General features: G+C 33.5%; 1 protein-coding gene across 1 annotated transcript; it reads right to left on the bottom strand.

The window, feature by feature from the left end:
- Nucleotides 1-3,240: 3,240 nt before the first annotated feature.
- On the bottom strand, nt 3,241-9,642 carry LOC123670142 (doublesex- and mab-3-related transcription factor 2-like). Its single transcript, XM_045603651.1, has 3 exons — nt 9,451-9,642; nt 5,239-5,407; nt 3,241-3,553 (listed from the first exon to the last, which is right to left on the bottom strand). Exons 1-3 carry the CDS (start codon nt 9,640-9,642, stop codon nt 3,348-3,350), a joined length of 567 nt encoding a protein of 188 aa, XP_045459607.1. The 3' UTR covers nt 3,241-3,347.
- Between the last annotated feature and the right edge of the window lie 4,541 nt (nt 9,643-14,183).

Raw genomic sequence — 14,183 nt, 5'->3', positions numbered from 1 at the left:
GTTATCATCGATTATGAAGGAGTTATGAGGATAACAATTTTAAACGTTACAATTATTTTTTTGTCGAAACCATTCCATATATCTTAATGAAAGTCAGTCTTCCTGTATTAAAAGTATCTTTACAGTGTAACCGTGTATTATTTGTACGTGATACGGATTTTTTTGTGTTTTTTGGTGAGTGACAATTTGAACAAATGAGGCTTTTCTACGGGTGTCATTTACCAATATCTGTAATTTAAAAGGTCGAGAATCTTACGTGTAACAAAATTTTACGGATATTTTATTTTTAAAGACCTATTTGTGTATTTTATAATAATAATAATAATAATCATTTATTTTATAAATATTTTTAACTTAATTATTTCATTAACTTATATCTTATGTTGAAAGAAAAAAATAGTTAAATAACGTTTAGGGTTGTTCCTCTGCTACAACTTTACCCACACATTTTTCTCTAACTAGAAAGTTATTTTGCATCTCACTTGAGACTGGTGCGGTTTTCTACGCTTATGCGGCTAAACTCTTTATGCAAACTTTTTTCAGCATCAAATACATAAAAATTGTACATTGGAATAAATATCAGTGATATAGTATAAGTTACTTAGTGTATCTTAAATTTTACGAATGCTCCAAATTCCTTAAACCTTGTTCAGTGTTCGAAGATATATATCATCATCATCGTCGAATTAAATTATATAAATCGTACTTACATGTATCTATTTTGATATTTGTATTGTGTTTATCATATATATGAATATTTCCTGTAATATTTTATTTATTAATAACATTTAACTCGTAAACAAGTTATTGTCGCTTACAGTTGTCAGTCTATTTGAAAATTGAGTAGTTATCGCTATTACGAATGGTCAAAAAGGGGGACTGGTAAACGTGGCCAAGTTTGTTTAAAATAATAAAATTTACATTTTAACACGTTGAACGCCATGGGGGACACCAGTTGGGCCTCACTTGTTTAGTCCATGGGGCCAGGTTAAAAGTCCTTATTTACTAAAATTTTATAAGAAGTTTTTATTGCACTATCATACCCATTCTTAAAGATCTTACTTATTTTTTATTTCACTATATGACATATTTTTCTAAGTCTAATTTAAAGTTGACTCTTGCTCCCGTTTTTGTGGTGTCCCCCGCGGCACCAACGGAAAAAATGTGTGTCGACTACATGATATCCCCCATGGCCCAAACAGAAAAACTAAACAATCAAGCCGGCGTTTAACGTGTTAAATATTAAATATATGAAATAAAAATAATAATTGTACATTATTTTAGTTTGGTAGATATATAGTTGCATCTCTGTGCGTCTTTTCACTATTACTTACACTTTTACCTATCTGTTTTAAATAAGTTGTCCCAAAATTTGTAATTTTGTGTATAATGTATGAAGCAAAAACATTGTCTTTCATGTATAAAATACATTTTATTATTATAATCATTAACAAAATAAATGTAAGCACAAACAAATGTATACTATAATAATAATAATAATAAAAACCGTTCAAGTCCAGTTTGTACCAAACAAAACAAAGTAAAGGGTACTGCCATGTCTTTTTATTTGGTTAATAATTTACAATTGTCTAACTAAAGAAGCAACATAACTTCAATCTTTACATTTAATCAGAATTTAACCACAAAAGTGATGTTTTTCATTATTTTGTACAAATTAGATTAATATGCTATTAAATATTTTCGTTTATTTAAGCAAAACTTATAATAATAAATTGAATTGATAACGGCTCGTAATCCGGTCCCCTTGACATATTGTTACTTTTATTATTTTTATTAGTGAGTACAGTCGGAGAAAATATTACATTAAAATTGACAAAAACAATCACTACCTCTAATCTAAGGCCTAAATAGGCAAGGACGTGACAGTAAATTGTTGTTATATTTTAAAAATAATAAAAGCGTCTGTACTCACTGTTGATCGAAATTGTACATATGTCGCCAATGTTAGTTCGTAGTTACTGCGGAATCGTTTAAGTGTACTGTATGTATAAGTTCTGGTTGTAATACATTGACCTCACCATAGACATTCTTTTACCATACATTTCGTTAATAAAGCACTCATTGTTCACTGACGAATTTTATTTTATTAATTCTCAATACACTATAACAGTAAATATTAATAGTCTCTGATATATGAAAATATACTAAAAGAAAAAGAATATATTGATATTATAACATCTGTTTCACATCTTATATTATTAAGCTTATGAAATACAATAAATACTGTGGTGTAGGTAATATCTTTGGTAAAAAAATCGTCAGGATAATCAAATATCAATATAGTTCAAAATGAATTGAGAACCGCCTTCTTTATTTGAAGTTGGTCATATTTTTACTATAAACCTGTGTAAATAATATAAAAAATATTAAAAATTAACTTTAAATAATTTCTCTACACATTAGTTATTCTTTCACGATAGTCATTTTGACTGCTTTACAACACACATACCTCACAGGTACTATAAAGAAAATGAAGGAAGGAGGAGGTAACTACAATTATTAATAATTACGTTCATATCATGTATACAACGTCACAAAATATTAAGAAAATCAATCATTTTATACATAACTTTTTAATTGAATCTAAGAAGCAGTCAAAATGATATCCTTGGGCAATCAAGTGTAATGGGTCAATGAATTACGTTCTAATGGTTATGGTTAGAACATAATTCATTTTTTGTTTGGATACAGAGTTCTGAAAACCACAGAAGGAAGAAATTTTACCAAATTCTTATATATTTCAAGACTTATAAAATAAATTAAAATGTCATCATTACAGCCTATACAGTCCACTGCTGGACATAGGCCTCCACAAGTTTACGCCAAAAATAACGTGAACTCATGTGTTTTGCCCATAGTCACCACGCTGGGCAGGCGGGTTGGTGACCGCAGTACTGGCTTTGTCGCACCGAAGACGCTGCTGCCCGTCTTCGGCCTGTGTATTTCAAAGCCAGCAGTTGGATGGTTATCCCGCCATCGGTCGGCTTCTTAAGTTCCAAGGTGGTTATGGAACCTTGTTATCCCTTAGTCGCCTCTTACGACACCCACGGGAAGAGAGGGGGTGGCTAAATTCTTTAGTGCCGTAGCCACACAGCACAGCAATTAAAATGTGTTATATTGCAAAAAAAAAAACATTTTATACATTAAAGAAATTTTAAACAATGATTGATGATGACAAAAAAAATTATTGATGTAAAATAGAAAAATTAAAAACCTAAAAAATTATAATTTTTTATAGAATTTATACCACAATTCGTCTAATGTTGTATGAGTATGCCGTGCTTGATAGGCGCGTTATATCAAGGGTCCGCTGTATATTGCCGTATCTACTTGACGCCGATGATGGAGTCGATGGAGAAGGATATCTTGGGTCTGGTTGGTGGAGGTGGCACGCAGTTAGCTAGTAGAGCGGCCAGTAGCTGGGTGCATAGAACAGGACGAGGCGCGTGTACAGTGATAGCGGCGTTTTGTTCCAGCGCCGCGTCCGCAAATGCTCTACGTCTACGCACACGTTCGTTCCACGCAGGATCACCTGATGATTTTTAGGCTCTATTGTTAAGTCTAGACTTGAGGCTACATCTAGGTTATAAGAACGAAAACAAAAGTGAACAAAATAGCTGTTAAAAGCTGTATACAGAATGTTCGACTCCTAATTGCATTCTTTGAAATGGGGAGTTCCGTATGTGTTTATAGATCACGTTCCAAGTTAAAAAAGACCTAGCTCTTTTTTAAATTTTACTTTGACTTAATATACGAGTTAATCGGGCAAGGTACTTCTGCATAACCGTCCAATACTATTTTTCTTAGCTCTAAAAAACTTTGATGAATTGAAATATCATAACATGAACATGTCATGCTGCATACAACTAAAGAACTGCGTATGTAATAATAATAGCCGTATCATGCGGAACGAGTCTATTAAAGTAACTCGACTATTTAAACAAAATCAAATTTAAAAATGGGCTAGGATGTTTTTTTTACGTGGGACTTGGTCTATAACTCCTGCAGGAACCCCATTTGAAGGAATGCAGTTAGGAGTCGAACACCTTATATGTATAGAGGTGGAAAAAAATTATATGTAAATGATGTCATACTGTCATATTTGTAGATATTCTAAAAAAAATAATAAAACATTACTCGGTTCTTAAAATCTTATAGGTCAGATTAATTTATTTCTAAAGTTAGGACACTTGTTAATAGACAATCCTACTAAAAGACCCCGTTTCATTATCATCAACTTCTGGTATAATGCAACGTGTATCCAATCAAATTATAAAGTCGCAACACTCGTTAAAAAGATCTTTTTGGCACCCGCTGAGCTATCATTTAAACGAGCGGAAAGACATGTTTACAGTCAACAGTACGTTGTAATCCGACACCCCGACAAAGAGCCGGCTCTGAGTTTTTTTGTAAAACAATCTTCACATTTTTTACAGCTCATAAAAATAGTCAAAAGATATTTAACTTTTTTAAAGACAGTGAAATGTTACCGACTCTTAAATGACAGCTTTTGTTCTATAATGAGGCGGGGACGTTTAGAAGTGCCGTTCTTTTTATTACAACGGTGCTCTATTTTTAATTGTTTGAAGAGTATCTATTTACATAAAAGAATATTATCACTTAAACATCACATGTATATTACAAGTTCTCATACTAAAGAGTCTTTTCTGTCTACTGAAGTCGTAAAAAGTCTATTAAAACGTTATTTCAGACATACATTTTTCGAAGAAATTGATTATATCGAAATTTACGGAACACATCTTTTCAAAATACAATTTAAACAAGATCGAGTGTTCCAAAATAAATATTTATTCAGCTAATTCGCATGGAGCATTTCAGTTGTGAGATACGAAACAGACGACAGAGTCTTCTCACTTACAACAATAACAAACCTCTGAGTGCCGGGCGGCATACCGGACATTATACTAACATGTAAAATTAAAACTCCTTTAGATTACCCAAACAACGTTAATTGTTATTCAGCGACACAAATGTAAGCTAAGTGGACGAATATCTTTGTAGTAGATTATTTAAGACGTCAGACAATTTTATGTAGCCACAGGCGCCACAGCATTACTTCATTTTTTTTAAAAGAAGAGTTTACTGCCTATTAACAATGTATTTTCTCTTCGTTATTTTAACCCCATGGTGTAAAAAAAGGAACCGAAAAACCACTATTTAGTATTATACACTTCTGTGGTTAAGATTATCACGGACCTAAAAAAATACATAAAAACTTACCAAAAGAAGTAGTTGGGATGGCATAGTTCCGCGAAATCTGAACGCTGCGTAAACGTGCGCGGTAGGCTCGCTTGCGTGCAGCGAGCGCGGCCGCGTCGCCGTCCCGCGCCACGCCGCCCGCGCCCTGCTGCCGTCGGAGCGCGACCTGGCCGAACCGATTCATATTATACCTACTTTCTTATTGTTAGTTTTTTTGCAGTTAGGTTGTAGGGCTGCCAGGTCTTCACACCTTGTAGCCGGACAGCTTAGTCAGTTTGGCCGGACATTTGGTTTAACAGCGGCGTAGCGGGAAGGGAGTGGGGTGTATAGCCCCGGGTGGCACATGAAAGGAGGCGGCTGGGCTCAACTGATAAAAAAGTTAAAATCCTACTCATAGTAATCCTGCATATCGTAAAAGTACGGAAGAGAAGTGGCAAGATGAAGTAGAGCGCTGTCGTAGTGCAGTAGCAATTTTACGTTGTCCCTAGTAGTAATTGAATACAATCGTTATTACTAACACGCACGCGTCGTTTTCAGATTAATCTCTATCACTATATTGCTAACATGATAGTAGTTTAGATAGTAATATCTGTAGTCTTAGTTTAACATTAAATGTTTGTGTTCTTTTAGCGTAAGGTATAACAATGATAGTCTGACAATTTGCCTGTTTTCAAAATTAAATTGAGACTGTTATCTCAACGCACCGACCAATCTTCTTCGTGTGTTTTTCGATATACGTGACATAGGTGGAATCAACCGTGCCCCACTGATACAACTCAAAGCCTAAGAAAACAGAAAAAAAACATTGATTCAATTTAAATGGGACCACCTTTCGATTAAAAAGAATCATTGAAATCGGTCCACCCATTCAAAACTTCAGAGGTAACATACATAAAAAAAATACAATCAAAATGAGAACCCCCTCCTTTTTTGGAATTCGTTTAACAAAAAATTACAACACGCTCAGGTAAATATACTTTTGAAACGATTTATTTTGAAAACAATCCAATACCGTTTCAATATATTTTAAATTCAATAATTTTACCTCACTTTCGAATTGATACTTCTTTTGACGGGTTTAGAGAGAGACGCGAGAGTGAAATTAGGAGCTGAAGAAAGTTTTAAAAACATTAGGCATAAATATTGAAAACTCTCGGGGATAGTCATAAAGTTATGTATACCAAGCACCATTTTTTTCTACCCATTAATGAATTTAGTGCTGTTGCTGAATCATGTAGACAAACTTGTCGATCTATCACGGTGCTACAGGATTTACGTTCTACGATTTACGTATTTTTATATAAGCACGACAAAACTCTGGCATAATAAATTTGTATAATGCGTGAATTTGGAAAATTAAAAAGATGGAAGACACTGAATCTGAGACGTTTATCAACTAAAATGGACGCGTATTATAAGAGTTGAAATTAAGAGAGATTCTTGGTTCGTAGTTTTTAAGACCATGTAACCGATCAAGGCTGATTATAGAGAAAAGCTTGTAACACGACGAGAAGCTCCGGGTTACGTTTAAATTCAGAAAATCTAGAAACAGCGGTAATGGTTGTGTTTTGAAATTATATTTGGAAGCTATAAACAAAGTGAACGTTCAATTTTATTCTACCACTGCAGAATTGTTCGCCATACTTAATATTTACGAATTACTCCTTATGGTTGTCATAGCTGAAAGAGAGAATTCCAGTATTTTGAAAAAAATAGTAGTAGGTATTAAGTGTATTGTAGCATTATATAACAGAAGAAAAAAAAAAGACGACAAAACATCAGAAGAAGATATTAGAATAGTTATTATATGCAAGTGCAAGCAAATTTCAGGATTAACACGTTCCTCGTCTTTATTCATTGACTCGTGTCCGAAATAGCAAAACTGCATGAATCCAACAACGGACTTAACTAGAAGTTTACATTTCTAACCACAGTTAGTTGTTACCATCAACCCATAAGAAAATGCACATTTTCTCAGAAAAAAGAAGATACATATCATAATGATTTAGAAAATGGAATAATTCTGGTCATTGTACACTTTCGATTCTAATTTTTCAAGAAACCGAATCTGAATCGTTAAATAACCTATCTTTGAACTTAACTCTCTCTTGAACTTATCCTGTGAAAACAAAATTTGGAGACCATTTAACCACACTTTATATGTTTATAGCACTTTATGTCTCCAATTGTTCGGGTAGGAAAAGCTTGTTTTGCTTAAATCGTGAAAAAACTACAAACGATCGCCTTTAAGTCAAGAATAACTAAGTGTTCTTTTTTAAAAAAGAATCATAATGAATGAGAAAAATTTCGTACGATTATATAATTGATGCTTTTACTGATTTCAAATCTCGCATAAAACTAACATAAGACTTTCTTAATTTAAATGATTTATTGACATAGTGATTTTTTTATACTAGCGGACCCGGCAGACGTTGTTCTGCCCGGGAAACAGCTACCAAATTTGATAGCTTACATACCGATAACAACGCCACCTACCGGGTCGAATTGAGATAAAAACTTCACTTGAATTTGCTAATTCTGTGGGCTATGTCGGTTGCTTTCGTTCTTTCGCGGATAGTCTCATTTCTAATCCTACCTTTGAGAGAGACCCCAAGCATAGCCCGATTCATTGCAAGTTGAGCGACTTTAAGCTTGTGGACCAGTCCCTTCGTCAGTGTCCTCGTCTCGGCTCCGTATGTTAACACAGACAGGACGCATTGCTCGAAGACTTTTGTCTTCAAGCATTGCGGAATCTTCGAAGTGAAGACTCGATGAAGCCTGCCAAACGCCGCCCAGCACAAATGGATCCTCCTATCGGCCTCCTTCTCGAAGTTGTTGCGGCCTAGTTGGATAGTATGGCCTAGGTAAATATAATCCTGAACAACTTCGAGAAGGGTACCATCGACAGATACCGGTCTCGGTATGACTTGATTGTTAAACATAATTTTCGTTTTGTCCAAGTTCATACAGAGACCGACACGTCTGGAGGACTCGTTTAGGCCGGCCAGCATTTGGCCTAACTCATCCAACGTCTCCGCAAAGATGACAATATCGTTGGCGAAACGATGGTGAGAGATAAATTCACCGTTGACGACACCGGCTGCCTCGTGCCCCCCAATCCAAGGTCTTAAAGACATCCTCAAGCGCAAACAGTTTCAGTGATATTACATATCCCTGTCTTACCCCACGCCGGAGGGAAATAGGTCTCGTTCTCTGGTCCTGGACATGAACGGTCATCGTCGCCACGTCGTACATACATTTCGTTATCTACAGCGAGTATAGCTTATTATTTATAGCTTATTTATTATACCTAGGTATGTTCTTTATTGCACTTAAAAAAATATGTATATGAAAAATATGGTATATGTATGTTTGTTAAAACTTTCTCTTGGTCATTTTTCATAGAAATAGCCTATCTAATTAGTAGATACTTATATCAATTTACAAATATGTTATGGCAGCAGCGGATAGGTATCTAAGTATAGAATTTTAACGCAAGCCACAAAGATTATACTGGTTTTAACCATAGGTATGTAGGTAGAAGTACAGGAGTATCTGCTAGAATGAAAAATAATAATAAAATGAGGTATTTTATTATACCACACTGACCATACTACCTTTACCTACCTATGTTTATGTTTTTGTATTTTTCTACGTATAAATGAAAGAATAAATAAGCCTGTGAATGTCCTACTGTTAGGCAATGGTCTCCTGACTCTTCTGTGTATAGGAAAGAGGTTCATCTACCACGCTATCCACTGCACGTCATAAAAAAAAAACTCTAGTACGAGGGACGATCGCTATCAGGTAACTACGAGTAGGTATGTTAACAATATTGGAAACGATGGCTATACTATATTTATGCTGAGTATATTATTAATAAGTAGTTTAATTATAGTGCTGTTTGAGGCGGGGTGGGAAGACCCACAAGGAGATGTACCCAGACCAGAAATAAATATTTGTACAATTACATTAAATATCTGTCCCAAGCGGTAATCAAACCCGCGACCGCAGACGTTTACCCACTGCTTACACCAGTTACACCACAATATTAGGAACGTTGTCTATATATGTAATTGTTAAAAAGTATTTCAGAAGCTTTCACGATGCCTAAGGCACCTTCTCAAAAATATCTCGAGCTCTTGAACCAACTTTATATATAGGTAGGTATGTTACACGGATAGATAAAAGAGTGTAAGGGATAAATACCTGAGCCGCCATAACTCGCTGTCTCTCAAGCACCAGTAAACAGCCTGGGCATCGGCAGTCCCTCCAACGGCAGAGCCGCTTGTGGCCCTTCAGACAGGAGATCACGCCATGGTTACGGCATCGTGCACATTTGGGCGTGCGAAGAACCTTCTTGCCTCCGCCGTTATCACTATCCTTACTCTCACTTGGCATATTGATGTCGATATTAAAAATTCACATTACTGCTACTATTTATAATTTACTCGTAGGATTTTTTTTAAGTGTAGCACATTACGAACGTTTCATAATAATTAATAACACATTTAGTTCATAGTGTCCCTTGCCAATATTTTTTTTTCAAATATTCAATGTTATTTGTTTTTCGTTTAGAAAAAAAGCGGAACGAGAGATGCTACCGCTGAAATAACTTTTCAAAGATTAAACGGCATGAAATCGTTTCTTAAACAATCACAGATCCGTTTGACTCCGCCCACGAAGTGTCACTATTGGTCAGACTGATAGAGGGCGGCTACATCAAGATGTCTAAATTGTTTTATTTTTGTAAAATGATAGTATTAGTATGTGCCTTTTTTCCTAATATTATCATCAATGTGATGAATAGAAATAATTAAGACAAAAAAAAAAAAATGTAAAGAAAACGAATAAAATATTTTGCTTAAATTTAAAAACCACTTCATAAATAACTAGGTTGATAGATTATGAAAAGCAACTCTAACAAATAAATGAATTATTAAGTTCCAGTTCCGTTCTTTTTTTTTGTTGTGCTTAGTCAGCACGTAGATACTAGGTACTTACTACTTTGGTATTGGTATAATAAGTATATTTAACTAATAAAAAAGATTCCTTAAAGATAATAATAATGTGTGAATTATTTTTAATGTTCAAATTAAATTCAGATTTATCGAGGTAGAGCAAATCAGAAAATATATTACTCAAATATTACTGCAACCCGACAGAGAAAGTACTTACTTACTTAGGTACAGAAGATCACAGTCAAATACTACCGCTATCAAGTAGCGCTGTATTTCTATGGCGATTGAGGAGCCAAACTACTGGTGTCGATAGATGATAAGTTCGGCATTCGGTGACACGTCACAAATGCTCTTCTTGGTTTTGCAGGTTTCTTCACACTTAATTATCATTCTATTATTATTAAAAAAAAAAAATCAAAGAAAGTTACATTTTTAGGTTGTATAACATCTGTATGTGTTGCTAGATTAAAGGTCTACTCGATAGCGGCTGGTAATATGTAATTATGACATTTTTAGCTCCAATTAACGTCAGCTGTGAGCTTAATGCCTATTAAAGTCTTAAATTATGTGAAAACTAGTTTTAATGGTAGCATAGATATAATTTAAGGCGCGTGAAACTCAAAATGACCTAGTAGAGAATATTTAGAGCAATATTTTCAAAATATTTTATTACTAACAGTACATCTGTGTGGCTACTGCAGTAAGGAATATATATAATAATAATAATGATAATGATAATAATACTTTATTTCAGACTAAATTTAAAGTCCATATTGTGTTAGTACAACAAAACAACATTTAGAATAAAAAACAATATACATATAGTCACTAACCATATATAGCCACCCCCTCTCTTTCCGTGGGTGTCGTAAGAGGCGACTAAGGGATAACACAGTTCCACTACCACCTTGGAACTTAAAAAGCCGACCGATGGCGGGATAACTATTCAACTGCTGACATTGAAATACACAGGCCGAAGACGGGCAGCAGCGTCTTCGGTGCGACAAAGCCAGCCCTGCGGTCACCAACCCGCCTACCCAGCGTGGTGACAATGGGCAAACACATGAACTTGTAGAGACCTATGTCCAGCAGTAGACTGTGATAGGCTGAAATGATGATGATGATGATGTTGATTCAAAGTACCTAATTTACAATTGCCAAAGAAATTTTAGCAATTTAAGCTATGTTCTTTCAATTTACAAAATCAAAAACTTATATCTCTCAAAGTAGGTACCTCTACCAGTGCGTATACAAAGGGCCAATTATTGTTCCACCATGCATTAGGTTTAGGGTTCTATTTGTTTAAAAAATGTCTTAACTTAGTAACAAAGTAAAATATTAAATCAATGTTAAAGGTAAGGGACAACAAAATAAATATTTACTAAAATAGCGACAACCAAAACGTTATAGCTACGTCAATATAGGTATCTATTTATTGTAGTATGGTTAAACTGTCTTAAATCTTTAGAAATTTTAGATTTGATATAAATTTCTAAAAATATCAAATATTTTATTAAGAATTATACCCACTAATTATTGTAACAGATTGGCCCACTGTTTCTCCCTTATTAAAATCATAACTGTATCATCCTACAATCACAATGTTGTGTAAATGATACGAAATCTCGGGTGACGATTGCCAATTAGATCTCGTATTACACTGGCCGTTGTCCACAGATTTATTTTCTATTGAATCTATCCTAGTTAAGAGTAATCTTGTACCTTATATCTGTTTCATTTCGTGTTTTGTTTAGGTCACGTGAGTTAAGACACGATCTATAAAATTTAAAAAAAATTAGGAAACCATAAAAAGTTTACCTGTAGTTACCTACTGAAAACTTGAATTTGGACCTATATTTTATATTTTGTTTAATTGATTATTTACACAAAAGTATTTCGCCTTATATCTAAAAGTGTAACTACAAACTAACGGGAAAGAGTTATCCATAAGTCCGTAAGTAAAGAATGTTTTTTTTTTCACTAAATAATTAAAAAGATGAAATCCGGGGTCTTGTGGCCATTTAAAAAATATTTTAATAAATAACATGGCGACTACAAATTTGGACAGTAAACTTATTACGCGTTAAAATGCGCGGGTCAACTAGTCAATTGATTTTAGTTAAAGTATTTGATATATAGGTACTTAGATGTACTCCAAGTTAAGCAATTTTTTTAAAAAATTTACTAACACTCAATTAAATAAAAACTTCGCCAAAGTTTACTTAATAAAAGCATAATTGCTTCTGCCTGTTCAATGCATTTAACAATGAACACTCTATAGTAATAATTGTTGGCTTATGAAGCGTTATCCTTTTAATGTTCCGTGCGAGCAAAGAATAAGTATGGTTCATAAATACGGTTTATTTTTTTACAATATTTAAAAACAAATAAAAGTATATACCTTATCCAATATGTTTAGTTTATTAAATCGAAAGTATTTTCGATTCGCGTTAAATTCGGAATTTTTCGGCACAGTCCTTTAGACAGATAGACTAATCGATATGTTATTTATTAAAATACAGGAATTTAGATAAATAGATGTTATTGAAAAAAAGGTCTTAGAGAAAATTGATTGGACTATTTTGATAAAGATATAAGCATTAAACTTTATTGAATTAAACTTTACTAAAGTTATTTTAGAAAAGTTTTATTCACTCATTAGAAATTAAACGTTTCTACATTATAGGTACTATACAACTCTACCTGGTAATTGCTCAGTGGGAGAAAGATGACTGTGTTCGATCTAATTTTAATTCTAATAAAGCCTTAAGATCCGATTCTTTACAATACTAGGCCGGATTAAAGCATAATATGTTACATAGCTTTAGTAATTTATATATAATAATATATAATATACAAAGTTCCTTCGGACAGTATAGAAGCAACACAATTTGAAAAAAAAATGTCTAATTTTATATAGATTTTCTAGTTCTTGTTTTTTTTTATTTGGTGGTTGATTTTTAATTAAGTACATATACTTATAGTATTTCAGAAAATAAGAAACACCGTAAAATAAAATAAATCAAACAAAATAATAATAATAATTCAAACTATTAAGTGAAATAAAAAAAAACATGTGTCTATTTATTTTTGTCGACAGTATAAAGTTACATAAATAATTAAAAAAAAGTTTACTAGTAATATTTTAGTTTTACAAACGTCATATTATACAGTCGTGTGATTGATATTACGTCACTTCCGTTATATATTTTTCTTACGGTTTTAGTATCACATTTTTTTCAGTTCGGTCGTCAAGCCTGCCGTAAGGAACTTCGTTCAAAAGCATGATTTGCAAGGTATTCATCAAATCAAACTATGTATATCTTTTATCTTAATACGTTTCCCTGTAGCAGTAGGTATATATACTTGATTATATTTTACATCAGGCTATCCTGATCTGGACCGGACCGGGTCCTGATCCAGTATGCCTTACCATACTTGATTATATTTTACATCAGGCTATCCTTGTCTGGACCAGACCTGGTCCTGATAGGGCTTGCCTGATCTGGCATGCCTCATTCTATCCTGATCCGGTCCTGATATATGATCTGGTTGAACCTGACCTTTTTTCTAGTCGGGATCTACTTAATTACTATCATTTTATGTTTAGGTACGATAGTAATTTAAAACTGTGTATTGAAATGAAGTATATTGCCTAATAAAATAAAATAAATAAATAAATCTATATCTACAAATAAAATTCGAAGCAAGTTCGAACAGAGCCACCAGTGTCGGCGCGGTCTCGCATGATTTTAATTCATTTCGCGGCCGATCGCTTCTGATCGTACAATTACTTATTCATTTCAAACAAACCAAGTATCAATTACTTTTATACCTCATCAGATAAATACACATCTGTATACAGGATTATTTAAGAATGTAACACATTTATCTTTAGTAATAATACAAAATAATCAAGTTAATAATTCTGTTAACAAAGAGAAATATTCCAAAAATGTGAAAAAACTGTTATCTTATTGG

The sequence above is a fragment of the Melitaea cinxia genome, chromosome 1 (assembly GCF_905220565.1).
Source record: "Melitaea cinxia chromosome 1, ilMelCinx1.1, whole genome shotgun sequence".
In the NCBI taxonomy this organism is placed as follows: Eukaryota; Metazoa; Arthropoda; class Insecta; order Lepidoptera; family Nymphalidae; genus Melitaea; species Melitaea cinxia.
This window is presented reverse-complemented; position numbering and strand designations above follow the sequence as displayed.